The sequence below is a fragment of the Solenopsis invicta genome, chromosome 3, assembly GCF_016802725.1.
Source record: "Solenopsis invicta isolate M01_SB chromosome 3, UNIL_Sinv_3.0, whole genome shotgun sequence".
Taxonomy (NCBI): Eukaryota; Metazoa; Arthropoda; class Insecta; order Hymenoptera; family Formicidae; genus Solenopsis; species Solenopsis invicta.
The window spans coordinates 248216-276072 of record NC_052666.1 but is presented as its reverse complement, the minus strand read 5'-3'; the positions used below and the strand labels follow the sequence as shown (position 1 = coordinate 276072).

The following is a 27857-nucleotide window of genomic DNA, read 5'->3' as shown; positions in this document are numbered from 1 at the left end:
TTAATATATGATATAACCTATCAAGTGACACAGTAGGATATCGCGCCAAGTGGTAAATATATCAACACGATAAATATAATTTATTTCAGAGTATTCTCGTTCGAGTTATCCTTACTTGTTTTTTCTGTCTCGTTCAGAAATGCAGCGAAGAGAAAAAATTAATTTTTTTTCTTTTCGTGAAAAACGCGGAATACATGTTAAACACGAATAAATAAATAAAAAATGCAAAAATGGTTGGAAAAAGAAAAACGCTCTGAAATATAACCTTATAAAAATCTCTTTAAAAATTGTCTAAACTCCGTCACGAATTATCAGAGGTTCTTTTCTAATCATTCCTTTTTGATTCTTTAGATTCGTATTAAAATGATTTTAAATGGTTACTTACAGAGAGACTAAAACGTCTCACTCAATCATATGCAGGGTGCAGGGGTCGGCAAAATTTTTCGCGCCATATAGGTAATGCATACACTCACCTGTTGCATCTGGATTCGCCGAAATTTGCTGAATCAGCCAGACCTCGTCCATTTCGCGTACTCGCTCGCGTAGCACACCTTGATTCATCTTATGGAAGATTTCTACAATTGTTGCAAGTTGCGGTGAGACAAACAGTAAACATCACAGTTATCAACAGTGAGACTCTTCGTCGTACTACGTCACGCGGCGCTCGAACGCAAGATGGCGCTGAGCGTAGTCGGCAGCGGAGCCAATCGCCGGAGAGGTTAGGTTAGGTCAGGTTCCGTTTCTATCTTTATCCTTCCTTTCCCGCTTCTCACTCCTCGTTCCTCTGTTTATCTCTCCCTCTCCCTGCGGTCTACCCCTTCCTCTCTATTTTGTATCTAGCTGAACATGGACTGTGGACTACATGAGTCAACGTGAGCGTCGCGAGCACGTCGTCTCGGTCGGTTCCTCCAGACTCCTCGCAGCTCCTCGATCGGCCACAGTGAATGCAGTAAAGGATCGCAGACTGATAAATGGACAGGTTGTCCTTGGGAACGGACATCGCTGTACTTTGTGGCCACACGAGGAGTGCGTGATAGCGTCATTCGGAGTGTGCATGCGTGCGTGCGTGACCGTTCCTTTGTGCGTGAAGCTCAATCCGTTCAACCGCGGACAGTGCAGCGATACCTTCGATTTGTCCCCTCGCCTCTGGCCCGCCGACCAACTGCTTTCTCGTTCGCAGCCAAAATGAAGTGCACCACGTTCACTGCTGTAACGTTGATTCTAGGTACGTTCCGGTTCGCTCTGACTTTGTCAATCGACTTTTCTTACTTTCCCTCCAAATCCCACTCGGCTGCGAGTGCACATGCAACTCAGTCAACTCGCATCGTTAGCTAACACTACATCCTTTTCAATTTTTTCGCAATGTTGACTTATTTTTTACTGTTACATCGTAATATCTTAAGTAATCTTGAAAACTTTCAAAATGATGTTTCCGAGCCTCTCCGACGAGCTATTATAAATTGCTGAGTTAGACTGTCAGCGTTTTTAGACAATTTAATGAGATCGGACTGTACAGGAAAGCCGCTTGAAATACGATTAGTATGTGGAAGCGATAAATTGAGAAAGTCGCGGTTGTTTATAGGAAACAATGATAAGCGTCATCCGGAGAAATTCCAGGAAATTATCAAGAAAGTACAGGAGGAAGTCCAATTAGATTTCTAATGTTTTTTTTTTAATTCCATTGAAAGTACAAAGATAGACACACCACTTTGCTACTATTTGCACAAAGAACATTGGAAAGATTCTTATTAACTTATTAAGCAATGTTATGGACGAGTCTTTTTATTCATTGATTGATCAATCATTGTGCAAATGCAACTTTATAGCAAGTACATCTATTTGTAATGTGATTGATCGACGAATTAAAAACTCACATCTATTACTTGTATTGGACAAAGAATTGGAAAAATAATCTACTTGAAAGGTAAGTGGAACACTTAAATTCTTGTTGCAAACCTGATTTTGAATTTTGTTAAATATTATTTTATTTAAATACTTTTTATTTAAACTGTTTCTTCTGAACTATACGGTATACTTCAATAAGATATTTCTTTCTTGGGAGATTTCCTTATTTTTGACATACAAGAGTATAAAGCAACTTGTAAAATCACAAAAATTTGGAAAAACTTTAAGAAAGTTTCTGATAACATTTTAGTATGAATATAATGTTTTAATAAAAAACTTTTTTATCGAAAGGTTAATCATGAAGAAATGGGTCACAAAACAAAATGATGACGTCGGTAGAATTGTGTATCAGTTTTGCAGATTAGATGTCGAAAGTCAATTTTGTTGTATATATTAAATGCTATAAATACAACGAGGCATGGCAAAACAAAAATTTACCAGACTTTCAAATTAAAACCTGCAAATTTTTATTGTCACTTTCCAGTGTGACTCAATATTCTTATTCTCAATTGATTCACATATTTGGATGGATTACACATACAATTAATTAGATTACACTGTCTCGTGCAATGTTTCAGAGACAAACTGTGATTATCACAATTTTTAATGACTAATTATGTGCTGGTCACACACACACAGAGGGCAATGACGTAATCAGCCATCAGCTACCAACTACTTTTCTTTCCAACAACAATTAATCGTATTATGCCAAGTTATGTTCATATTATGTTTACTTGATATGAAATTGTTGACCTAGATTTAAATTAAAGTTGGAATTTAAATCACATTCGTCCAAGATTGATTGGGTGCAGATTCAATTGTGAATTGAATCTCTTTGGAACAAGGAGCAACGTAATTTTTATAATTAAGAATGGAGCAAATAAGATGGGTTGTATTAGCTGGTCTGGCGTTAAAATTGTGGCGTTTGTCGAAGGATGAATGGCAATTTGTATCTGTATCCTATCAAAATTCACATCTGTTCAAATTGTAACATATTGATCAATTTTTCAATCTCTCACAGATAAATAGATTAGAGTATAAATAGAATAGATAAACTGGAACATAAATAGAATCAAATAATTAAATTCGAGTGGCTTGTTAAATTATATTTAATAAAATAGATAGATTAAAGTTAATTAGTAAATTTATCTTTATGATAATTTTATTATTTATCATTACAGATAATAGACAAAGCGTGTGCACATATTGTTGTTGGATTTTACTCTTTCGTCAGATCGTCATTGGTTCGCGATAACGTTCGATCGTTGATCGACAAGTTTTTATGCACTGTTCGTCGCACTTTGTCCCATGATTACGCATTTAAGTGCGATGTTCGAACGTGTCGTTATATCAGCAAATTCCGGCTGTTTCTCTTATTATCTCCTACATCTGTTCAAATTATATAATATTTAGATTGCAGCGATTATCATTCATCAAGTAAAAAAATGTGGAAAATTTACGTATTCTGCCGGATAATCCGACAGAATTGCCTTTATTAAATCTCTAATGACTAAATACCGTGAATTTTTTTAATTAGCTGCACAACTAACGATCTGGACAAACGTTAGAAAAATGGAACGTCTTTTTAACATTTTCACGGTATCTCTCGAATTTCCGTCGAAATCATGCATTAGAGCACGCGTCACTTAAATCATTGTGTAATTTCCTATTCAACAAAAGAGCTTTCCCACCAGCGCGCGCAAAAGGGAAGTCTGAGCCAAGTGTCCGACGTTATTTCGTTAATAACGCACATTCGTTCGTTATTAAGTTCTCCTCTTTTCGTTAAGAAAAATTGTTTATTCCCTTTTTGCGTCTTGTTGCGCTCATCTTGCGCGTCTCTTGTTATGTATTTTTTTATTCTTTCGGAGTTTATCACTTTTTATCTTGTCAATTTCGATAAAACGATGCGCAACGAGGCAATAGGTAAAAAGAACCAAACGTAAAAAGAGCACAACGTGGATTAGCCTCAGCAGTTCGTTACGTGTCTGTTGCACGCGAAAAACAATTGGAATGTGAACGGAATATCATCAGTGAATTCATAATTTCTGCAAAAACAATTAACGATTTTGCGAAACAAATATAAAATAAATATTGGATCTCTGAAAAACAGTAGGAGACGTTTATCGATGTGATTTAATGCTGATCGCTTATTTTCGCAGACATAGTTATAGAAACAGTAATGCAATTATGCTTGAGACTTGATGGATAAAGTTACGCGCAATATGCTTTGAATTTTTTGTTAGAGATGAGAAAAGATCGTGTGAAACGACGGAACGGTTTTGCACGAATAAATTTTAGAATAAAATAATCGAGGAAAACTTGGCTTTGCCGGCCTAAAACGATTCTCGTCTGATCCAACGATTGCCACATTGAAACTCTAGTACGTCGATACTCGAGAATATTGATCTAATTAATATCTCGTAGACCAATCGAATCAAAATGATAGTTTTCATTGGCGATGACTCATGCTCAGACATACCTTTGTTCGCTTTTCAAACTTTACTCATTATTCTCCAAATACAGTTGATACCGTATTACTCATCTTGCAGATCTAAGTAAGAATGTTTTGCGCTGCAGCGGTGAGAAGAAAAGAACAGCTGAGATTTCTTCAATGTTGCAATGATCCATCGATAGATCAAAGTAGTCGCCAAAAATTTGAGAGGTTCTCAAGGCCGGTGCCTGCCCTAGCTCGGTAGCACTCCGTCGCAAAGCGTTTCCTGCGAGAAATGCAACAAGTGAGAAAGCTAAAACGAGACCATTGAAGGATGAATAATACAAAGTCCGTAGATTACGCCTTTCGAGGAGGAAGCTTTACAAGGAAGCTCGCTTTAAATAGAGATTTTACGAGCAACCTTGCTGTCACTATCAGAACAAGGTTTTATTCTCCAATAACTTGGAGGATAAAATCTATTAGCTGTGACAGATTCGGAGATAAAATTTGAAGAAGTCTGCTTTCTCGTTTAACAAACAAATTTTTTTTTTTTTTTAATTATATAATCGCGAATTTAACATTGGAGTTGAGGATAGAAAGGATCAAAGACTGTCGATGTACAGTTAATTAATCGGATCCCTCTCGGAGAAAGATTATAAAAATTACAACAATGAACCTAATAAGTTGTCTGATTGGCTATTCTCGCATTAGCTATGCTCATAAAAAGATTCAGTCAATTAGCGGTATATAATGTATATTAGCAAAATTAATCTTGGATATTACGAAAATTTCGCATAAAATCATCGACAATTTAATTAAAATTCTCTGATAAGAATTTTATTTTTCTTACTTGTACTTTTGCAGATCATATCTGTATACGTTTGTGGAATGAGTAACGCTTATGAATTACGATGAAACTATTGCAAAAAATTGTTTTAATGCAAGGTCATTGCGAACGATAAGATCAGAAAAACATCAATTGGCAAACGAAACATACACATTACTATATAAATGTGTTTCAATATACACTGTCAGTACTGAAAATTTATAGTTCACGTTACGTATCCTATAGATTTTCATATAGTACTAGCAGCGAATTTTGAAACGTAGTCTATATAGCTTTCAGCTGTTCATCTGTAATATTTTTGCAATTCTCAGCATTGATTCTCATTGCGACTGATATCTTTGCGGCATAAAACGCTAAATTATAATTTTTTTCCCCAAGAGAATCTAAGTACAGATACAAATCAATTTCAAAACCTATTACAGAAAAAAGTTAGGTATTCAATACCAGCATCATAGTGCTTTATAATCATCACAGAAAAATGTGCGCGGGATCACTGTGTAAAAATACGATGACTTTTCCTCTTTGCGAAATAAACGTGGTATAAATATTGAAGGAAAAATATTTGTTAATCAACGTTTCTAAAATTATAATTGCAATTTCTTAAAATTAATCGCTAATGTATCTTATATTATTTGTTTCAGGTATCGTTGGGTGTACGTATTCGCAAGAAAATTCACCATCTACCGACGATGTGTTGCAACAAGTCAGCAATATAGTGGGCGACATCCCAGAATTAAAAAACGTAAACACATCGGCGCTGCCCAGCATCGAGGAAGCCAAAAATCTTTTTAAAGACAAGTGCACAAAGAACGGCGGACCAAATGCATTCGACAATGTCCAACACGCCCAAGCTGAAATGGTGCAGTGCATTCAGACGCTCATTAACATTACAGAACTCCAGGCGGAGATGGAAAAGTACAAGCCGACTGGTGATTTGGATATCGTTTTTAAAAACTATTGCAATAAGCGCTCGAAACTACGATCCTGCGTAACCAATTTTACGGATACGATGGAACATTGTCTGGACGAAACTGAGAAGGAAAATAAGAAAATAGTGCTGAACATAACCGACTCGATGCTCGAGTTTATCTGCTACAAAGAAGGAGATCGAATCGCCCGTATGTACAAATTGATAATTTTACTTACGACACAGCGATAAGATATCAAAAGATACCTGTAAGAAGAATCTGAAATTTTTAAGAAAAAGTTATACTTTTCAAATATATTTTTTTTAAATTTCCCCCGAAAGATATCTTTCGAACACCTTTTACAGATCTTTGTGGCATTAATGTTGGTAACGCTACATTGAGCTATTTTTATCTTTGTGCAGTTTTCATATCAGCGGGAGGACCCGAGTGTTTCCAAGAAAAACAGCAAGCGCTTCAAGATTGTGCCAACAAGACGTTTAGCAGTTATATACCAAAATCTGATCCTACTTCTAATGGTTTAGTAGGATTGGAAAGTCTACCATCACTGAATTTTGGTAACAAAGAATGCAGGTGAGCCGCGTGCCAAATTTAAGAGTTTATTCCTTCCCAAAATTCCTGATATAATTTTAACATTTATATCAAAGATATAATCTTATACATTTGATGATTTATAATTCAACGCTTAAAATTATATTTTATTATGTCTCTATGGAGAGACTTATATATTTCTTTGCTTGATGTACAGGGACATGAACACACTCCAATCCTGTGTGGTTGCGGAATTGGAAAAATGTTCAGATCCGACGCCTGCGAACATAATGGATTCTATATTTAATTTTATCAAAAGAGTGACGCCGTGCGAGAATTTACTCAACGCACAAAGTGCTGCTGCTACTGGAACACAGTCGCCATCCAGTGCGTCATACACGGGCGCTCTTTCAACCATAACGATTCTATCTATTGTTTTTTCTTTTGTAGCATAGTAATGTTATTCCTGTAACAATATAAATAGGCTATAGTAAAGCTCTAAGATTATGTGAGAATATGAATAGAGATTTATGCAAGTTTATATGTATTTTGCAATTGGGCAAAAACTTAATAAGGACTTAAGCCATAAACAATGTTATGACTTTAATTTTTATTTTTTTTCTGACTGTACAAATACTTTCCATTTTTTTCTTTTTTTTTTATTCTCCTATGTAATTGAGATGTACAATCAAATTATATCGAATGCTGGTTTTTATTTTTTTATTGATTAATACATGTAGAAAGTCCAAAAAACTTTTAAAATTTAGATATTCCGTTCTTTATCAAAAACAGATACAGTCCTTTTTTCTAATAGTTACTTATATTAAGATTTATATAAAAGATATAAATATATTGCTATATATTTTATATGTTCATGTTTGTTATATAAGAATACTTTTATTTATGTGATTATATATTTATATATCTCTATTTACACTTATTACCTGCTGTTGTGCGAGTAAAACGTGTAATAAGCGAGATAATCCTCATAAAAAAAAATAAAAAATATTTTACATTAATATCTGATAAACCAAATTACTATAGTAAGCATTACGCTTTCGTAAATACTTATTTAGTAATATATTTCTTTGTACATTTTGTACATGTTCAATTGTCCAAAAAAATCCTAGATTAATTTTTAGGTAATTTTATTTTTATAAATTCAGATTTTAATTACAATTACAGCGAAAAACTGTTTTTTTAGAAAACGATTTTGTAAGAAAAAAAAAATCATTTATACATTTTACAAACCTCAATAAATTGTGATGTTAATTCACAAAAAGCTTTTATTATTTTATATGGTGGAGGAATGAAGCAGTATTGTGTTTGTAAAGCGATTTAGAATTAACAAATTCACATGATATTTTTCATTGGTGATACAAAAAATATGGATACTATTCAGTTAATATAAAAATACAAATACGATGTAAGTTACGGCAAATGTATCTTAATACATAATTTAAGAACCAAAGTTTGTTTGTAATAATTTTGTTAAGAATTTTTAATAAATTTAGTTAATCTTATTTGCAACCAAACTTTTACGAGCCTATTACACTAAATAGATAATTTGTAATTTTTTCATATATATTCAAGAAATCTTTTCTATTTTTTATTAATCTATATCGTTAATATTTCTTATACGAGACGTTTTTATTCTCTTTTTAAAATAATATAATTATTAATTCTTTGAAACTGAACAATAAGGACAATTTTTAACATCGTTAACGTGCCATCTTATTTTAATTACATATATACTAATGCAAATGGGTAATATCGAAAATTCGGCATTGGAATTAGCGTGAAACAAATCGAATTATTCCGCGCTGCTGGTACGCACCTGCGCAAACAAAGTCGGGGGATGCGCGCGCAGATTAAATCCCTCGCGGATTATGCGCGGACTTTGCGACGTGACGGAGACACAACTCGCACGACGATTGGTTGGCGACAGTTGGCGCTCGGGCATCTTCGGTCGTGTTCGCGTCGCGGATCGAGCACGTTCAGGGAGACTGGGGAGAGAGAGATTGCCAGTGCCAGTGGTGCCAGTGCACTTGAGAAAGCCCACTGCAGGCTGTCTCGACGTGTATGTTCTGAACGCTCCGCAACATGTTAATGAGTTTTCGTCTGCTCTCAACGAAAAATTCACGTGGCGTATTCAGTATACGAAAGAAAGACACTAGTTCAAGACATTTACCCTCTTGATCGGGCCTTTTACTTAGTATCAATTGTGCAATAAGCAAGCTGAGGAACGATGCCAGGCAAAGGGGGCAGAAGAGGAAAGTACGGTAAGCACGCGACGCGACGTCCCGAACGCGATCCTTGCGTTTCGTTTCCCGATTCCTCCTCTCGTTCCGTCCGAGGCGAAGAAAAAAAAAAGGAGGTGAAGACGAGGAGCGCGCACGTGACGCGCGCTCGACATTATTAAATTATCGATTCGCGCCTCCGTCCGTCCGTCCGTCCGTCGATTTGTCCGTCCCGGATGATTCACGTATCTGGGAATGGAAATGGAAGTCTTTATTTATTTCGTCGACTTGCGTCACGAGGCGCGACGCCTCGTCTCGATCAACGCGTCATCCCTTTTTCCCGCCACTCGTCGTCATCAGCCATCGCTACTCGGCTGCTCCTCTTCCTCGCGCGCGGCCCTTTTTGGCGCGAGTGGCTTTCCCGAAGGACGATGGCGGCGGACATGGCACGATATGCTTCCCATGTGACTCTCATGCTGCTGACACATGGAGCTCAATGGAGCTCGGCGAGCTCGCGCGCGACACGCGACGCGAGACGTCGCGAGATAACGCGCTCCACTCGCTCGAACCAGACGCGTCGATCTCGCCAGGACACTTTGCGACTGGCCATATCCATAAGGATATCCGTTGCGCGGAAGCTCGTGACTTTGAAGGAATATGCACGCGAGACCAACTTTCATTAAGAGGTTATAAGAAATATCACAAAGATGATATTTCTGCGGGGCGCGGCGAGGGACGCGAATCGCGTGTAATGCGCGTTTACGCTTACACGTTTTTTTGCCTTAACGATGATTATCTGAATGTTGGAAGTACGAGACGAATATATGTGTGTGTGTGTGTGTGTGTGTATGTGTATATATATATTTTTTCTTTCTTTTTTTTTGCTTTAGTGCGTTTACTTCGAAACAATACTCTTGCTCTCTCTTTTTTCCATTTGCTCCAATTTTATTTCGCACGCACGACTCGTTCGATATCTTTCCCGATCGCGATTGGATTACGTGCGTGAGTGTGAATTTGCGCAATCGATAGCAATCCACGGTAATCGGTAGCAAAATGGTCTGCTCGCGTCTCGTCTAAGGTTATTCATGTTTCGCAATCTTAAACTGCTTATCTGTCTACATCCGGCTATCGGTCAGATAAATATTCTCGTACAAAAAATTATTTTTTTTTTACACTTCCCTCCCCCTCTCCGCTCGACACCCTCAAGGACTCCGACTTGAATCGCGAATCTTTATTGTTTCCATATTGCGCATTTATTGTTGGGATGAAGCGCGGTATTTAAACCCTTTTGTTTGCTGCTTCGTCGATGAATCTGTCGGCGATAGCTATAATCTTCCTCCAAATGATAAAAAGTTGTATGCGGTTAAAAAATTGTGTAATTAATTCTTATAGAATAATTTTAATTAATTTTGTGGTGCGTTTATACATTTTCTCCTTTTTATAAATGCGAAAATTATTTTTCTTCAACATACCTAATGCACATTTTTAGATACTAATTTTTATATGTGTATATTAATTTTATTAAATTAATTATTAAAAACTTATTAAATAAAGAAATTATTAACAAACTGTAAATATATATAAATTTTATATGCGTAGAAAATAAATATCTGGCTTTAGTTAAATACACATTATATTGCCATCATTTTATATTTTTCATATTTCAAATTAAACAATCGTTATTATAAAACGCTATAATTTTACATAGTTTTATATTTTACAATTTTTTCGCTTTAATTATCTGCTTCGGGACACATGCCGAAACGCGCTAATGAAACAGGTAGAGTTACGTAGCTTCACATTATGTAATATGACATTCACTTTCAGAAGCTGTTATTATTTTCCTCAACTTTGCCTGCTAGATTTATGCTCGCATAGTTTCGAATGGCACAAGGTTTCAAACTTGAAACTTAGCATATTTATCTATCATTATGACAGAGATAAGCTATTATCAATTCAGTTCCAATCAATGCCTGAGAAAGCTCTTCACTCTCCTTGATAATTCAAGAATATTGAAATTGCTTATCGTTATTAATGCTGCCAGTTGTAACATGTTAACGAATATATATAAATATTGTAACTCCATATGGCATATGGCAGTATATTGACAAACGTATATAAATTATTTTGCACCTTTAGCTTTTGTTAATTATATAATATACATCTTACACAGTGACTCGCAAGTAATTTAAAAATAGAAAAATGTGCACACACACACGCATATGTGTGTGTCTCTACAGTCACAAATACACATATATACGCAGTGGAAAGCTGTATAGATAACTCTTTGTGGACATGTTGCCTGAACCATATGTTTTATATTTTGTGCCGACAGGTGGAAAAAGAGCTGAGTTTACATCTGATGAGGATTCCATCAACAATGATGCGTGCAGCGATATCAGCGGCCAATCCGACAATCGTAGCGTACAGGAGGATGCGAATGACAACGAGGTGGACGAGCTCGCTCAGCAGGAGGCGTTCGAGGAGAAGCTGAAGGAGGCGATCGACGGCCTGACGCAGAAGAGCGCGAAGGGCCGCACCGTCTGCTTCAATGGCATAGAGAAAATTTTCGCCCTCAAGTACATACCCGATTTCGTGGAGGACAGAAAAATGACCATTACGGATGCCGTGGAACGTGGCCTGAAGAAAGGACGGGGCGAAGAGCAGTCGACGGCGGCCAGATTGAGCACCCTGCTGTGCGTCCAATTGGGCGCCTTCGAGAGCGCCGAGATAGTCTGCAGAGATCTAAAATCGACTCTTATCTTCATCGCTAACGACAATACAGCTTCTGTTCACGCTCGCGCCGAGGTAACGTATCAATTGTACGATTGTCACGCGTGCAGTATCAAAAACGAGAGAGATTTCAAGTAATCAAAAAAAAAAAAAAAATGCTTGGTAAAATATTGCACTTTTGTTTTAAATAATAATAAATTTCCCGTTGAATTACACATATCGTTGATATCTTGTATTTTGCATGATTCCTTAATGACAGAATATTTATATTAATAAAATCATTTCAGTGTTGCTGGGCATTGGCCATGAATCAATTCTTGTCGGGCAATGATGCGACCGACACCATGGAAATTGCCCAGTTACTGTCGTCTATCTTTTCGGGCTCCTATTTAAAAGGAAACGGCGCGATCGCGAACATATCCACAGACGTGGCGGCGCTCCACGTTGCAGCTATCTCGTCGTGGACCCTACTGCTGACGGTCATGACCTCCGCTGATGTTTACAATTTGCTCGCGAGCAGCAGAACGAACAGTTACATGCCGTAAGTAGTCATTTGTCGAGAACGTGCTACGTTAAAAAAAAAATAATAATAATGATGATAAACACGCGAAAATGTTCTCTTTCAGCTCGCTCAATCGATTGCGCGAATTGTTAAAATCACCGCATCTCGACGTACGTCTGTCAGCCGGCGAAGCACTGGCGGTGATATTCGAACTCGGTCGTGATTTCTCCTGCGACTATGAGCAGAATTGGGCGCTTGACCTAGTCGAAATTCTAAAAGAACTCGCCACGGATTCGAACAAGTATCGCGCTAAGAAAGATCGCAAACAGCAACGCGCTAATTTTAGAGATATTCTGCGTTATATCGAGGTAAGTTTATATCGCGCTATTTACTCGAATATTTATCCGTTTTGAAAACGAGACTTGACAACCGCAAGCCGATGCCAAGATACAATAGAGACGCTGTACGTTCTCTTTCACTTTTAGGAAGACATCGTTCCGGAGATGCATGTGAAATTTGGTCAAGAAATTCTCTATTTAGAAGGATGGTGCGCGAGAACCCAGTACAACGCCTGCTGCCGACTATTGGGTCCCAGCATCAATATCCATCTTGCTGAAAATCAACTCTTGCGCGAAATCTTTCACCTCGGCAACAAAGTTTTACTTCCACCAATCACGATCAAAACGAGTAAATTAGAGAGGGTAAGTATGCATAAAAGCGAACGTTACTCTCGAGTAACAAGATTAAACGTTTTCCTTTTTTTTAACTTGCAGACATTGATGAACGCGGCCGCGTTCAAAGCACGCACCATTCAGCGTAACAAAAATCGCGACAAACGATCTGCGGCTATGGCACCGTAATCACACTTCTGCTTTCCTATGCTGGTTGTTTCATTTTTTTAGTGTAATGCAAGTATATTTGAATTTTTTAATTTATTGCAACTACATATAATAGCATAAATTGTTGTTTTCTTCAATCGATTCGCGAGTCGAAATTTCAGATATTTCACGTGGTACACGTCCTTTAAATCTGATGTGAATATGTAATTCATCTCGTCGTTTTAGCTATATTTATTTAGTAAATATTTATTAATGAAATCCACCTGTATATACAAGTCAAAATATGTGTATATACAATCGTAATGCTGGTTACAATAATTGCATTTCATATAAATTATTTCAGTACGTATATTAAAGTTTTATCAAATTAAATATTGATCTTTTCAACTATTATTGTTCTCCTCTTATATATGTATGTATAAAAGAGGCTAAATATACTATACACGTTGATTTTGGCATTAAAATTGCAAGTTGTAATTGTTATAGATTGATTTATGATGTTTAACAAATGTATTGTAATGTGCAAACTCATGGAATTATTTCGTACATAACAGTACCTACAAAATGTATGAAATATTTACTAGCATTGTACATAATTAAGTGTAAGTTGTAACAATGTATTCACCAAACTAAAGTATAGATTATATAAAGATAAAATTATTTGTTTTATTACATTATTATACATCTTTCTCTATAGAACAGTCCAGTAAATATCTACAAATCCCGATATCTTTAGCGGTTAAAAACATCGATCACAGTCACTTCCATAAAAACAAAAAAAAGCATACAATCACGAAATCATAATACAATCTTTTAATTAAGTACATTTCAATCTCTTTCGATATACCCATGATAACAGCTTTTACAATCACGATTGCAACATATAGCGAATTCGGTTGGACTGCACTAGTGCGTCCAACCGAATTCGCTAATAGTGATACGTAAAAATAACATTGCACGTAATACAAGACTTATCACTAATATTAAGCGTATAGTCATGGCAACCAATCTACAGCCTCATTTCACATTATACGTATATAAATATAATAAATTAATATATAATTATATAAAAAGATCTCAAAATTAAAAAATTAAGCGAGTTCTTAATTACTTATGTTACAGTAAAAACAAAATTTATTAATTTGTATACACTTTTTTATTAGTAATTATATACAATTACTGAAAGTTTATTAACAATTACATAAAAATTAAGTGATGAAAAAACCAATTTAAGAAGAATGGAAATTTAAAAGGTAAAAACAAATAATTTTAATTCGAAATATAAATTTACTAATAAATGCATACAACCATTTACGTTTTTACTGTAACACACATGAGTCGCTCCGTAAGAGACCTATGTGTGTAAATTGATCACTTGTGCCTTAAATTCTTTCTCGGATAGCATGTGCCATCGATAACCCAATATTCTAGACACTTCCCTCTCCGTGTTCTCATAACTACGGCTATTTACCTTGATCCATTGGTAATACTCGGGTGATCGATCCAGAATTTTCAACCAGGCTTTATCACATCTTTTCAGGATTACGTTTCGCCGCACGTACAAACAGCGCAAGCATTTCGCGATAGAGACAATCTCTAAAATCGTAGCGGTCGATATTTTATCTCGAATCATCTGTGGAAAAAATATTATTCATCATTATAACAAAAATCAATACTGGCTGAATTTCTACAATAATGATAGAGTAGTAGCGTCTTAATTTTTTAAATAATAGGTTATTGTTATACATTAGGCGTTCGGGAGAAGCTAGAGAGTTTATTTGTAATGTCCATCTTAAATATAAAATTGTATCTAAACACCTATTGAGGACTTTCATTCGAGTTACGAATGATTTATATTTAATACAGCGCTTCGATTAACTGTACCTAAGTGTAGAAAGAAATAGCATTACTATATTTTGGAATACACACGTTACGAACAAGAAGATTGAGAAGCTCGTTGAACATTTGAGTTCAATCTGAATATTTAGCACGCGCAGCATCAGCGTAAGTAAGCCTATAGAATAGTTAGGAGAAACTTACACTCACACAATAGCAAGAAAGACTTTCATAATGTGTAAAGGTACGAACGCATGCCAGCACATCGTAAAGTCGCGTTGTTAACATCAGTGTTTTAGGAAAGCTATCACAAGCCTTTGGATTCAAATATAAAATGCTACCAGTGTGTGCAGGTTCGGGCACATTCGGCAAAATTGCAATAACGCCTCGTCCAATCTCTTAGTGAAGCTCCTGTGTAGATAGTATCTCGTTACTCCCTTGAAGGCGTATACCCGTATCGTCGAATCGAAAAAGGCTCTGTGAGTGTGTATCATGGACGGCGAAATCTACAAAATATTGTTGATATGAAGAAAAGTTTCTCTTCAAAGTACATGTGTCTCCGACCTAAGAATGCACATTATTATCTCACTAACTTGTGTGTTTGGATTATCCAATACTATACTATGACACGGTATGGCGCTGTGTTCCAATAAATCGACAGGCAAAAGGATATCCGTAGCTCTGTGACTCTCTATTTCAAAGTGTACCTTTAAATAGGGATTGTTTGCTCTCATCTTGACCCAAGATGATCTCTTTGGCTGAAATGAAAAGCAAAATGAATGAATCCATCAAGGCGGAAGGATTATAATATATTAGAATAGGATTCCTCCTATAATTATAATTACCAATCTTATGGTAGTGTCCTTTGGACTATAACGATTTTGTACAATATGAAGGTGCCTTAATTTCGTGTAGCCTATTAGTTCTATTATATCCTCGTGCAAATTTTGGGGACTAATAACTAAGACCTGAGAGTACATTTTCATGAAATATCAGAAACAATCGATTAAAAATCACACACACCTGATGTACTTACGTTTAAATTAAGGAATACTCCTACATGTAATAACGGACAATTGTAACGTGTGGTATTTATCAATATCAATTTTGATAAGGTCTGAGTGCAATTCATACAAATGTCGTCCATCAAGTGTAACGCTTCGTTGCTCTCGAGCATCAGATCTATCAGCTCCAAACATCTGAGATTCTGCAGGTTCCTCATGAGCCTCTTGAGAGCCTCCAGCAGTTTTCCACCCGTGCCAAAGACCCGGATTCGATCGGGATCGTCTCTGTTCGCCATGTTGCAGGGAAAGGTGAACTTGAGCCTACGAATGTAGGTGCCCACGCCGGCCACAGACGTGTTGTCCGAACCCTGCCGTTCGGCGTACCACGATATCATGTTCATAAACTCGTAGAGATTGTAGAAATTCAGCATGGGCTCGAACACAAGGGTGCGAAAGTTCCTCCCAACTTTGTTCAGACACGTGGACGTTCTTATGTGATCCAGGACGTACTGCCAGCCGCTGTAGTAGTTGAACTTGCCCCGCGTGAGGGTGGTATCCTCCAGAGTGAACGTGGACCATACGTTCTGGAGTTTGAAGGCGCGATACCACGATCGGCACACCAGGGACGCATAGTAGCGCTCGCGAATAGTCAGATACGAGAATATCTCCTCCAGCAGAATGTCGGGTATCTGATCCCAGGAGCTATACTCCTTGCACTGCTTGTCCTCCTCCGTATCCTCCTCCAGATCTATATACAAGGCTTGGCAAATAAGATTCCTTAGAAAAATGCAACTTGTATCTACAGCAGTGCTACGCGTTTTCTCTCCTTGTGTCGCTGCCCTATTTTTACATGTCTACCTTGAATGCCAATTATTTTTAGACGATATTAATGTCGATTTCGATTATAAATCAATCAAGACTCTCGGAGCTTCTCGACGATTCTTTCTCACGCCGAGGCGAGCTACCCTCGTACGTCGCCGGCATTCCCTACGTAACGTTACGCATACACGTACGTGCTCGAGTGTTTTATTGAGAAAAGAATAATGCAAAACTGCAGTGTACAAGTCGTGTACGACTTTGCGACAGCACGATCGTACGATGTCGATTGGCTCTTTGAGCAGCGTGAAAAAAAATTGGAGCAAATGATCGAGATTTCGTATCTGAAACGTAAATTCGCGTGGAGAGCCGAGAGGTCGTCCGGCTTTTCCGAGCCGCGAAATCACGCGAAAACGCGAGGCGAAATATCGATCGTTCTCATGGATTTCTCTCGGGAGCGTGACAGGAGGAAGGGGGGAGAGAGAGAAAGAGAGAGAGCCCGCGTGCGCTCACCTTTGTCCTCCTCGTCGAATTTCCAGCAGCCCTTGCTCATTTTCGTTTCGATCGCTGCTCATCGGTGTTACATTGAAATATCTTCGCGACGAAGTATTTATACGCGATATCGCTAAAAATATACGGGAAAAAACGGGAAGGGGCGCTCACCACGGCCAGCCGCGCATCGCCATGATGCGATTTTAAATCGCTGCACCTGGACCGGACGGACGACGGATCTCGTTTCTCGCTCGCTCGCTCGCTTGCTCTCGTCGAATTTTTCACGCGGAAGCCTACGGAAAGCGGCCCGTCCGATGGACGCGCGACGAAATAATTCTCATTTCGACGAGTCGCCCGCGGATCGACGGAAACACGCTCAATCATGGAAATCGAGCACGAAAACGAAATTTCTCGCGCGCCACGACGTCAGCGGGAGGAAGAGAGAAAGAAGACAGAAAGAGAGAGAGAGAGAAAGAGACGGACGATTCGGAACGCACGTCGATCCTAACCTATAATAAATTTTTGCTCACGGTGCGTCACGCTGTCATAAAAAGTTGATACTAACCTGGATGTCCTGAATGTGCATTTCGCGTCGCGATAGATCTACCCCGGCATAATTGGCCATAATATGACAAACGTGATAGGCAAATTGTGTCTGCTGAGACAAACGTTGCGAAGTTGCAGGTGCGTGACGTACGAAACGCATGAAACCGGTGACTGATTGTTATGAAAAAAAAAAAAAAAAAAAAAAAAAAAAAAAATGTTTCGCTGACGATTGTATAACAATTGCGAATGTCGTGTGGCGTTCGTGATTAAAAGAATTTTAATTAAATTATTTAAAGATGAAAGTAATGATCAACACTAATTTATGTATCAATAAGACGCACTGAAGACAAATACAATCGTTTTACTATTTAGAATTATAAAAAAAAATTAAACTTCTTTATTTTTCACTATTCTAATTTTTCATAAAGATCTTGCTTCTGAAATCCCCAAGAAATTGCTTATGAAAGATACCTTTTGATGTATATACAATTTTACAGGAATTTACACGTTACACGTGTAACTAAATACGCATATGAAGGCCCAGGTAAAACCACTGTAACATTCATTAGCAAGGAGATTGGCTCTCGACTCTTGGTGACTCATTGCGATGAGGTAATTCTCGTTTTTTCACATTTTATTACTCTTTAATACTCCACATAATTGTCTCCTTTAATGCCTTATGTTGTTTTTCCTAGAACCTCTATTTAATTAATTTTCATTGCTTCTTTTAATGATTTTTTAATGACTTACATATACTTTAACATCTCTAGAAAGTACTTATATAATATTTATTGGAAAAAAACATTATCAAAGAAAAATTTGCTGGTTAAATTGTTTGACTGTTACATAATGTTAATTTATCTAAAAAAAGTAATCATTTATATGGATCATATTTTATGTAGGATAAATATAAGCAACAGTACATTAACTCCAGATTATAATTTCTTATTTTTTTAGATTGGATTCACGTTAAACGTTGGCACGAAAGTGTTAGGGCCGATGGTGCTCTTTCCCAGAAACGCTATCTGTTGGAACATTCAGTCCGGCAAGCACATAAACGACGCGTCGCTCTCGTTATTCACCATTTTGGAGCCAAAACCTGATCTCTTGATCATCGGACTGGACGATCAATATGATTTTTCTTACATTCAAAATATTCGAAAATGTGTGAAGAAGCTCGGTATTACTACGGAGATAGTTTCTGTGCACAACGCGTGTACAGCGTTCAACTTTGTCAACGAGGAGGGCAGATACGTCGTTGCGGCATTGATACCTCGAAAAGGAGCTACACTTCTACCAAAGCTACAACGGGGTAAACCTGTGGAACAAATAGCTGACTCTGATGCTGCTACAGACAGCAAAATAAACAGGGAAAAAGCGGAAAGTACAACAAAATGATAGAACCTGTACATGTACATATACATAACAATTTCAGAAGACTGTATTATATTGTATAATAAGATAACTTCTGTAAATCATGTGTAAGAATAGAATCAAACTTTAAATTTACTCATTTAGTATTTTCAAGGTAAAACGTTTCTCTTGTTTCTGTCATTATTTGGAAACATTTATTCTTGACAAGATAAATCAAATATAAAAACCGTTTAGATTGTACTACTTAAAAAACAATTATGTATATATCAGCATTATATATCTTGATAGAAAATGAGATTGTATCGTTTCACTTTACAACAAAGTATTTCTCAATTAATCGACGTTTTCGTTTCTTAGCCACGAAATTGGAGATTTTTGGAGGAGATCCACAAATCTGCACGTTACAAAATTTCAAGATGAAAGTAAAAATTCATTCATGAGACGGCAAATATAAATCTCGTGCGTGTAAACAGCATTCAGTGCTATTAAAACGGCATTGCTATTAATTATGCTAACAATAAAACGATTTAACAACATAACGGTGAACTTTGAAATAGTTGTAAGCCTTCAAAACATCAAGGATGTTCTTAAAGTTTAAAATCGAGGCAGACGCACGAATTATTATATTTACATTTCATTGACATTTTATTTCGAGTCAAGATTCGAAATCAAATGTCAACAAAAGAAGCAATACTCTGTTCATTATTCGCTTCTCGAACTCTCGTGAGGAAAGCCTCGTAGGGTCCGAGAACCCTATCAGTGGCGACCTCGATATTTTACCGACCTTCAGATGTCTTCAGGTTTTGTGTTAAAAAACAAAAACGCTATATGCTCGAGTTTTTAAACTCTCCGAAAGAATAGGCGCATCCGACACGATCGCATAAATCCGTTGGTCAGGCGAAGCGTGAATTTTGAAAAACGGCATACGTGTCTCGCGTCAGTTTTTGTCGGAGCATCGATATAATATCCAGTCGAGCACATCGTTAACACGCTGCCTGCCCAATGGGTGTTGCACACCTTAACGATATCGGAAAATAATTTCTCGACGTATTAAACGTACGGAGACAAGTTTTTCCTCGCTTCGACACTTGTCGCTTTTCAAAACTTCCTCGTCCTTCACACGCGAGACGAAATGGTAAACATATCTGTTTGATTGTTCAAGAACGACAGAAAGACGCTATGAATAATAAACGATGCTGTTGACGAATGAGAGTATATTCAACTTGATTTATTTCACACAAGAAATGTACAAGAGACGGGTCGTAAAATCTCCGAGACTGAATGGATTATTATAAAACAAAGTTAATAGGGGATTTGGAAGAAATTCGTGACTTGCCACTTTTGAAGCTTTTCATGGATGTAGCTTTCGGATAACGGATGACTTGTATGAATACAATTTTTTTTTTTATTATTTACTCAACCAATGTGCCGTGAGATCCTTTTCTCTAGGTCACGATTTCCTAAGTTTCCGATAAGAGGAAAGTCTCAGAGGGATCATCACGAAGGACGAGGAAATGACGAGGATGAGAAACGGCTGAGAATCAAAGGATTTGCATGTTGTTATTTCGCCCAAATGTAGACAGATGGTTTTAACAAATGTATTGAGAACGCAGCTCTACAAAAACAATTCTCTCGATTCTTTCACTGGACTAGACGCCTTATCGTAATATTTGAGCTCGACATGGATCACTTCTGAGAGAGAGAGATAAACCAGAGACACGCAACCGTTTCGAAATCTCGTTTTATTATAATTCACTCAGCTCCGTAAACTTTTTTTCGGGACACATCCTGTGTATTTATTATCAAATTTAAACCTGTCCCTAACAGCACATGATATGTCTAATGAATATTGTATAAATATACGTACGATGTTATGATATTGTACGAATATTCGTACGATATCTAGAATATTCTAGAAATGTTCATACGATATCTTGTGCTGTTAGGGACGTCTGGTATTGCACCTACGAGAAAAATTGTGTCGCGTCCATATTTAATTTCGTTAATTTTTCCGCCGTCTAATAATGCACGACCTTACGATACATTCGCCATAAATCGCAACGCAATGGTGCAATGAACAAAAAAAAATTTTGAGTAAAAAACTTCTATGACGCACTTAGACAAATATATTTCCCCTCTCCCCCTCCTCTTTCTTTTCTCTAGCTTGATTAAGGCACCGGTGTACCTAAACTTATTGATAGCTTGAAGAAATCGCGTTGCTCTCTGCACAGTCGCGCGACAGAGTCCCTGTGTAACAGTCTTGTGAAATACTTGAAAATGTCTTGGAGACCATGACGATTGTTCAAATTTTTGTTTATGCATTTATGCTATATCTGTCTGTGTCTTCCCATAAGTTCTCAAGAGTAATCCTTGCATCTGTTTTTCCAACTTTCTTTTGTTTCCCTCAATAGAATTTAGGATTGATTTTGAATTGAACACGACGTGTGATGGAAGAAAAAAAAATAGAGATATAAATAAATTTCTCGCGCTTAACGCCAATTAACGCGTAAGAGAAGCGATCATTCATTGTCGTACATTTCTGAATATTCCAAAATGAGAAGTCAGGAGCCACATTGACGCCTACTTTTATTTTGTGTAAAAATAATGCAATACTCGTATCGCAGCACGCGCATCCCGCGGTATATATTCGCGTTATTCCATACCTATGTAATTTATATCTCACAGTTAACAATTCATTCCGCATATACAGTGCAATTATAAAACCAATCATGCGGCTGCTCTTGTCCTGATAATCATAATTCAACATTGATTCTATTTTTTTTTTTCTTTTTCCTAGTGGTCTCTTAATTTCTTTATCGTCAGCACAACGATAACGATAATAATGACGGTGACGATGATGATAATGATGGTAGCTACAATGACGATGATAATGGCAATAACAATAATTATGAGGAGAGGAATAAAAGCAGGGACTAATAATCGACGTAATAATACTAATAACAATAATATTAATAATAATAATAATAAAAAGGAATAATATTAATATTATATAAATTATAATATTAATATTATAATAATAATAATTATAATAATTCTAACACGACGATGTTGATGTCGATAACGATGATGGTAATGATGACGGTGATGATACAAAAGAATAGCTATTCGCCGCGCGGGGTTGCACATGTACGTTCAGCGAGATAGCGAGATAGGCTGTATATTAATGGGAATGATGATGGCAAGGAGGATGGTGATGGTGGTTGGTGATTGGTGTTGGTGGTGACGGTGGTGCGGCGGCGGCGACGCGTCAGCGTAAAGATAGAAATGAAAAGTACGCTCAGAATCGCAATAGAAATCGTTAATTTTAATAGACCAACCGACCAAACGAATTTCTCGATCGGCTTGGCCGTTTTTCATCATTTGTAGATTCTCCTGACAATTTCTTTCTCAAGGACAGAAGGGGGAAGGACAGAGGATAATAATAGAATAAGATGATAAAATCACTAATCGATAATAACATAAGGCATTATGTTGAGGATCTCGCCCTGGTAACTGGGCCTCGCTAGCATCTGATGCCACTCCCGAAATTCCACATCGTCAGTTTGGTTGTTGCGCACACTTTTTACACTATCGACGTTCGACAATCCTGACGGCACTCCCCCGTTCCCTGCGTCCGTAGCATTTGTTGTCGTCGTCGTCGTCGTCGAGCGCTCATCGTCGACACCATCCGCGGAGGAACACGCGGTCGACAGCCTCGGCTGAAAATTGCCGTTAAGTCCTTCGACACACTGCGCGTGTAACCTTTCGAGATCCTCGGCAGTAACGTCCCGCGGTGGCGGAAAGCGTTCGGTTGCGGCTTCGTTCCGTTGTTCGGCTTCTTTCCAGTCGTCGCCCCAGTCTATCGAGCTGGGATCTAAGGGCGGTAACTTGGCCAATATCTCCTCGATCGTGAGGTTTCGCTGCAACGGCGGCGATCGACACGTCGACGTCTCAGTGGTACCCGACAACCTATCGTCTTCGCGCAACCTGTCCTGACAGGATTCGGGCGAGGACGACTCGCGACAATTCTCCGCGGATCTCAATCCGCGAGTCGCTTTTTGCGCTCTGCCAGTCGAGGAAGTCTCCACCGTCGAGGAGGCTGCTAGCGCCAGACTCCTGCTAAGATTCTGAGAGTTCTTCTGGCTTGAGCAGCGCAGATACTTGGACACTTGCTCATTGTTGCTACCTCGCAGAACATCCTCCATGCGGGGAGGTTCCGCGACGCTTTGACTAGGTAGGGCATTCGCGCTGCCGATGACGGGACTGCAATTACTACTTTTGTTTTTTACTTTTGCCTGTAGATCGGCCAGGAGCTCCTGCGTGGTCTTCAACTTGGGATTTTTCGAGATACTGGCCAGCTTCTCTTTCACGCTGTCCTCGAGAAACGATTGTCGCTTCGCGGACTTGCTGCCCTTTTTACGGCCACGTTTCTTCGGGCCCGACTCGACGTCGTTCGTGGTCTCGAGGGAGGTGGTCTCCGCGAAACAATCGGAGATTCGTCCCTTCAGTGTGGGGCTAGGCACTTGCGAATTTAAATTACCACTTATGTTCTCGCCGTTGAGCCGCTGCTTCTTCGCTGCCTCTTCTATCGTCGTCGACTCGGTTCCATGCGGCGATTGATAGTATTGACATTGGTCCTTGCTGCTCTCCTCTTTCCGCAGTCGTTTGTTAGAACTGTGTGTACGCGGCACCGCTTCCGTTACGTGATTCTGATTCGAGCTACCGAGCACTGGGGACGCATTCCTCGAGCACGAACTTATCCTGTGATTGCTCGTCAGGCTAATTGACTGCTTGTTGTTCGAAGACGCGTTAGGAGATCGTGAATGCTCACTGTGCACAGATAGTGACGGACTGAGAACCTACGATCACAAATTTGCGATAAATACTCAAGGAACTTTTAACTTTTCTTTTTTCATTTTATATACAGAGTATGCAACGCATATGTATATTAGATACATGTACGAAAACAACTTTGTATCAGTTACAAGTGCCACTTAAATAACACTCCAAGTATTTTGTGTCTAAACTTGTAGAATCTTATAGAGTGAATCAAATTTAAGTACATTTTTTATACAGACGAAACAATAGTTCTGAAAATAAAGTAATTATCGTAAACTACAAATTGTTATAAAATAATTAACTCTAAATTTTGTGAGAAATGCATATCAATAATTTCATGAAATTTCTAATTGATTTTTCTTTCTCATACAGAATTATTCTTTCTTATTCTAATCTAGATTCATTTAATTGAACTAAATTAACTTTACTCAGTCCTTTTTTTATATATATATAGTCTATTTCATAGGGAAATCAAGGAGAATTTAAAAAATATTTTCAACATATTGTAAAAAATGTCTGTCCTTGTTATTTCCTTGGTAACAAGCAATTTCTTTCAAAAATTGTAACTTACTCTAAGAGGAGTGGCATCTTTCATCAATAAAGGACTGTGAGGCTTTAACTCTCGTAACGCAGGGCTCTGTGGCTTGAAATTCCTCATGGCCACTTCCTTCGCGCCATTGAGAGCCGGTGGTGCCGTGTCAGCCAGGGTAGGCTGTACCGTCGGTAGAACCATGTCTCTCCAGCGGCGTACCAAATCCTTCGCACGCTTGGCCAAGGCTTCATTACTCGATTTTCGACGAAGCTCATTGACGTGTTTTCCAAGTCTCGTAGCCTACCAAAAGTTACGTTCAAGTTCAACTGCTACTTGTCTTTATTACAATATTAACAAATTTCCTGCTCAACACTAGTATCGATATAAATTTCATGCTTAAGATAATAATTATTACAGAAGTAAATACTTTTTTTTATGTATATGTATACTTTTTGTATATTACCTTCAATTAAATTTATCATTTATTTCATTACGAGTAATTATAACTTATTAATGTAAAATGTATCAATAACCACTAATTACAACTGTATTTAACAAAAGTGTTACACATATACACATGTACACATTTTTGCTACAAGTCATTCTTATTATCTATTATATCTACAATATAAAGCGAAAGAACATGTATGATATGAAACAATAGAATGGCAAATTATCGCTATAAATTATAAGTATATGTAATATGCCAAATAATTGTTGATAATCTATTTGGTCGTTACCTCCAACACCTCTTTAGTAACTGTCGTCTTTTCCAGTGCCGAAATGACATCGATAACGGCTCGCATATCGACGACCTGGAATAACGACAAGTAATTTTTAACACACGTTTATTCCATTTACAAGCATGTGAAAGATATAATTAGATTTTGATATCGAAAAATTTAGCTTTTAAATGGAAGATTCAAATAAAGAGTTGTACTTGCACAAAAACATATTCGCGGATAAAATACATATAAACTATATATAATTCTCAAAGTTGGATAGCAACTAAGTAAAAAGTTAAAAGTTAATAAAGTAAAAAGGTTAATTACTTTTAACTCAACTCGTGTAATTTTTAACTTTAACTAGTTATGTGAAATACATGAACTTTAATTTATTAATTTTTTTCCAAGATTATCAAATTTATCTATGCAAAAGAAAAAAATACATTTCCACAAAAAAAACCAATATTTCTTATAAGGCAAGACGAGCTTAAGAGTCGTGCTGTGCGCCAGAAACAAAAACAAATACCAAATTAAATAAGTAAACATTTCAACCTTTAATCAACAGTCTTCCTCAGAACAAAACTTAGAATCTATAACAAGTTTTGTTTTTGGCGCACAACACCCAGCACGGCTCTCAATCTCATCTTGCTTTATTTGAATTGTTATATATAGGAGCTTCAAACTTTGCATTTGTTTTTAATTGTCCAATATTTCTCATTTCATAAACTTAATTTACAAGTAAAATATTAAATTTATTTGCTGATTTATATTATAATTGTTACAAGTGGCTTTCAAAAATTATAAATTCCTAATTTAATACGAATAATGTTGAGGAGAAATTCAATTAAGAATTAGCAGAATACATTTCTCGTAAAGTGCGCAAAGTCGTCGGATTCGCGCAAAAATATCACAAAGAGCAATATAACAATCTCGTAGCAATTTTATCGAGTAGGCGCAGCATGGCTGTCTCCCCTTGTCCGGGAACGGGGACGAGATTACCGTCTGGCAGCGATTCCTCGCGCGGTGTCGCGGCACCGAGGATCGCCGATCGCCCGTTTCTTTCGACAAAACCGTCATGAATAGAATTTCGAATGACCGAATTGAAAGGCAGGGGGGAGACAATGAAATATCATCGAAGGAAGCAACAGCGGTGGGCGATCCGACCGACGTGTAAAGTCGCAATGGCCCGTGGGCACAACGTGGGGGAGAGGAAGGATACCGTAGCATTAGATAGCCGCATCGGTTTACGTCGGGACGCGTCATTCCGATTGAGGTTATGTAGCCAGGTAGTCGGGAACGCGCTCTCACACGTACACCGTTACGTTACGTTACTCCCAACTCGACTGGTGTCCTTTTTCCTCCCGCTCGCGCGCTCTCTCTCTCTCTCTGTCTCTCCCACACGTTCTCTTGCACGTACACTCGGCGGTGGGTGGGTGAGTGAACATGTGCGTGAGGGTGCCATGAATGTGTAGGAGCGAGCGAAGAGCGTAAGAGCGAGTGAGCGGGATACATATGTATGTGTGCGCGCGGATCGCCCGCCGTCCCGCGCCATTCCATTCCATTCCATTCCATTCCATTCCATCCTATCCCATTCCATTCCATCCTATCCTATCCTATCTTATCCTATGCTATGCTATCTTTTCTTTCTCTCTCTCTCTCTTTCTGTCTACGTGCTACGTGTGACGCGAGCCTCGTCGCGGAGAGAGGAACAGTAGTGTCTTGCCGCGCGGCATCGCGGCGCACGACGGCGGCAGCGGCGACGGCGACGACGGCCGTGACGGTGGCGAGTGTATGAGTGGAGTGTCGTCGTCGTCGGTCGTCGCGCGGCCGCGGGCCGCCACGCTACCACACACACACATACACACGCGCGCGCGCGCGTGCACGCACACACGCAACAGCGCGCTCTCTCGCGTGTGCGCGCGCGCGCGTACACATACACGTACACGCTGTCACTCTAGCGGGCACTCTCGCGCACGTCACTGGTACAGGCAGCAACACGGCGGACGGGGGATCGAGAGTGGCCCGATAGCCGTTTGCGCGTACGGACACGGAGACGGCGCGGTGCATCTCGCCGCGACACACCACACTCCGCCTTTACTTACATTGTATTCCTTGTCAAGGGATTTCAACAATTTTTCGGTCAGCTCGCTGCAATATCTCTGCATCGGGGTATCGCGCATGGGGGCCCACGACGGGGGGATGTATTGTATTAGGTTAAGCGGAAAAATAGAGTCCAGGCTCCACGCGTATATTGCAGAATCGGTCGCGATACGCGAGGCACGAGGGAGACTCGCAATGGCGACTACCGAACTGTGCGCTCCACCGTCGTTCGCATGCCCTCCCTGCCTCCCGAGTGCCTCCTAGCCGAGGCCCATGCATCGTCTCTACCCCCACCAAGCGCTGGTCGAGCGCCGAAGCGCTACTAGCGACGCGAGTGGTCGACCGAAGATCGCCGAGTCTACCCGAGCGCCCTCTCCCCTCGCTTCTCGCCTCGCGAAACTCTCCTAAAACTCGCCCTCGTCCCTTGCCCCTTGCTCGTCGCGCCGCCAGGACCTCGCTCTCTCTCTCTTCCTCCTTCGTCGCCCTCTCCGACGACGCTTTCGGCCGTGTTCGCGCGTCTCAGTTCGCCCTCGGTGCCACACTCGGTGCGCTTGGCGCTGCTCGACGCGCAACGGCGGCGCATCGGGCGCATGAACCACGAACGAACGAACGAACGCGCGCGGGGTGGATGGAACGGTG

The 27857-nt window shown here is 38.9% G+C and overlaps 5 protein-coding genes across 16 annotated transcripts; 3 read left to right on the top strand and 2 right to left on the bottom strand.

Annotated features, from left to right (window-relative positions):
• The first annotated feature begins 255 nt into the window (after positions 1–255).
• LOC105192986 (27 kDa hemolymph protein) lies at positions 256–8026 on the top strand. The gene is made up of 4 exons (XM_011157298.3): positions 256–1225; positions 5825–6301; positions 6514–6682; positions 6858–8026. The coding sequence occupies exons 1-4, from the start codon at positions 1186–1188 to the stop codon at positions 7093–7095; spliced, it is 924 nt and encodes a 307-aa protein (XP_011155600.1). The 5' UTR covers positions 256–1185; the 3' UTR covers positions 7096–8026.
• A 609-nt stretch (positions 8027–8635) lies between these two features.
• Positions 8636–13611, top strand: LOC105192985 (interferon-related developmental regulator 1). 2 transcript variants are annotated; one of them, XM_011157297.3, is made up of 6 exons: positions 8636–8922; positions 11216–11688; positions 11901–12154; positions 12240–12483; positions 12601–12816; positions 12889–13611. In XM_011157297.3, the coding sequence occupies exons 1-6, from the start codon at positions 8889–8891 to the stop codon at positions 12973–12975; spliced, it is 1308 nt and encodes a 435-aa protein (XP_011155599.1). In that variant the 5' UTR covers positions 8636–8888; the 3' UTR covers positions 12976–13611. The 2 variants fall into 2 exon arrangements, with proteins under 2 accessions (XP_011155599.1, XP_039302656.1); XM_039446722.1 differs by lacking the exon at positions 8636–8922 and adding an exon at positions 9145–9566.
• Positions 13592–17493, bottom strand: LOC105192983. Of its 7 annotated transcripts, XR_005574299.1 has the most exons (7): positions 17124–17493; positions 15827–16554; positions 15636–15758; positions 15384–15548; positions 15043–15296; positions 14884–14968; positions 14446–14587 (listed from the first exon to the last, which is right to left on the bottom strand). XR_005574299.1 is itself a non-coding variant. In XM_011157294.3 (6 exons), the coding sequence occupies exons 1-6, from the start codon at positions 17161–17163 to the stop codon at positions 14309–14311; spliced, it is 1500 nt and encodes a 499-aa protein (XP_011155596.1). In that variant the 5' UTR covers positions 17164–17493; the 3' UTR covers positions 13592–14308. The 7 variants fall into 7 exon arrangements, 2 of the variants coding, with proteins under 2 accessions (XP_011155596.1, XP_011155597.1); XM_011157294.3 differs by lacking the exon at positions 14884–14968 and having other exon boundaries at positions 13592–14587; positions 15132–15296; XM_011157295.3 differs by lacking the exon at positions 14884–14968 and having other exon boundaries at positions 13592–14587; positions 15132–15296; positions 15827–16542.
• A 57-nt stretch (positions 17494–17550) lies between these two features.
• Positions 17551–19359, top strand: LOC105192984 (NADH dehydrogenase [ubiquinone] 1 alpha subcomplex assembly factor 3). Its single transcript, XM_011157296.3, has 3 exons — positions 17551–17786; positions 18146–18260; positions 18606–19359. Exons 1-3 carry the CDS (start codon positions 17731–17733, stop codon positions 19044–19046), a joined length of 612 nt encoding a protein of 203 aa, XP_011155598.2. The 5' UTR covers positions 17551–17730; the 3' UTR covers positions 19047–19359.
• A 1050-nt stretch (positions 19360–20409) lies between these two features.
• On the bottom strand, positions 20410–27688 carry LOC105192982 (mediator of RNA polymerase II transcription subunit 26). Of its 5 annotated transcripts, none has more exons than XM_011157289.3 (4): positions 27221–27688; positions 25134–25208; positions 24433–24693; positions 20410–23881 (listed from the first exon to the last, which is right to left on the bottom strand). In XM_011157289.3, exons 1-4 carry the CDS (start codon positions 27296–27298, stop codon positions 22487–22489), a joined length of 1809 nt encoding a protein of 602 aa, XP_011155591.2. In that variant the 5' UTR covers positions 27299–27688; the 3' UTR covers positions 20410–22486. The 5 variants fall into 5 exon arrangements, with proteins under 5 accessions (XP_011155591.2, XP_025993013.2, XP_025993014.2 ...); XM_026137228.2 differs by lacking the exon at positions 27221–27688 and adding an exon at positions 26118–27034; XM_026137229.2 differs by lacking the exon at positions 27221–27688 and adding an exon at positions 25671–27033.
• Between the last annotated feature and the right edge of the window lie 169 nt (positions 27689–27857).

Coding starts and splice junctions, on each gene's coding strand:
- LOC105192985 (XM_039446722.1), top strand. CDS start 9,377: ATGGAGCTCGGCGAGCTCGCGCGCGACACGCGACGCGAGACGTCGCGA. Junction 9,567..11,215: donor AGACCAACTTTCATTAAGAG/GTTATAAGAAAT, acceptor TTGTGCCGACAG/GTGGAAAAAGAGCTGAGTTT. Junction 11,689..11,900: donor CTGTTCACGCTCGCGCCGAG/GTAACGTATCAA, acceptor AAATCATTTCAG/TGTTGCTGGGCATTGGCCAT.
- LOC105192982 (XM_026137228.2), bottom strand. CDS start 26,381: ATGACGCGTCCCGACGTAAACCGATGCGGCTATCTAATGCTACGGTAT. Junction 25,209..26,117: donor CGAGGAATCGCTGCCAGACG/GTAATCTCGTCC, acceptor TCGTTATTCCAG/GTCGTCGATATGCGAGCCGT. Junction 23,882..24,432: donor AAGATGCCACTCCTCTTAGA/GTAAGTTACAAT, acceptor TTGTGATCGTAG/GTTCTCAGTCCGTCACTATC.
- LOC105192984 (XM_011157296.3), top strand. CDS start 17,731: ATGACAAACGTGATAGGCAAATTGTGTCTGCTGAGACAAACGTTGCGA. Junction 17,787..18,145: donor CAAACGTTGCGAAGTTGCAG/GTGCGTGACGTA, acceptor ACAATTTTACAG/GAATTTACACGTTACACGTG. Junction 18,261..18,605: donor TGGTGACTCATTGCGATGAG/GTAATTCTCGTT, acceptor TTATTTTTTTAG/ATTGGATTCACGTTAAACGT.
- LOC105192986 (XM_011157298.3), top strand. CDS start 1,186: ATGAAGTGCACCACGTTCACTGCTGTAACGTTGATTCTAG. Junction 6,302..6,513: donor AGAAGGAGATCGAATCGCCC/GTATGTACAAAT, acceptor ATCTTTGTGCAG/TTTTCATATCAGCGGGAGGA. Junction 6,683..6,857: donor TTTGGTAACAAAGAATGCAG/GTGAGCCGCGTG, acceptor CTTGATGTACAG/GGACATGAACACACTCCAAT.
- LOC105192983 (XM_011157294.3), bottom strand. CDS start 17,163: ATGAGCAAGGGCTGCTGGAAATTCGACGAGGAGGACAAAG. Junction 16,555..17,123: donor ATTCGACGAGGAGGACAAAG/GTGAGCGCACGC, acceptor TTATTTGCCAAG/CCTTGTATATAGATCTGGAG. Junction 15,549..15,635: donor AGGACACTACCATAAGATTG/GTAATTATAATT, acceptor TTTTCATTTCAG/CCAAAGAGATCATCTTGGGT.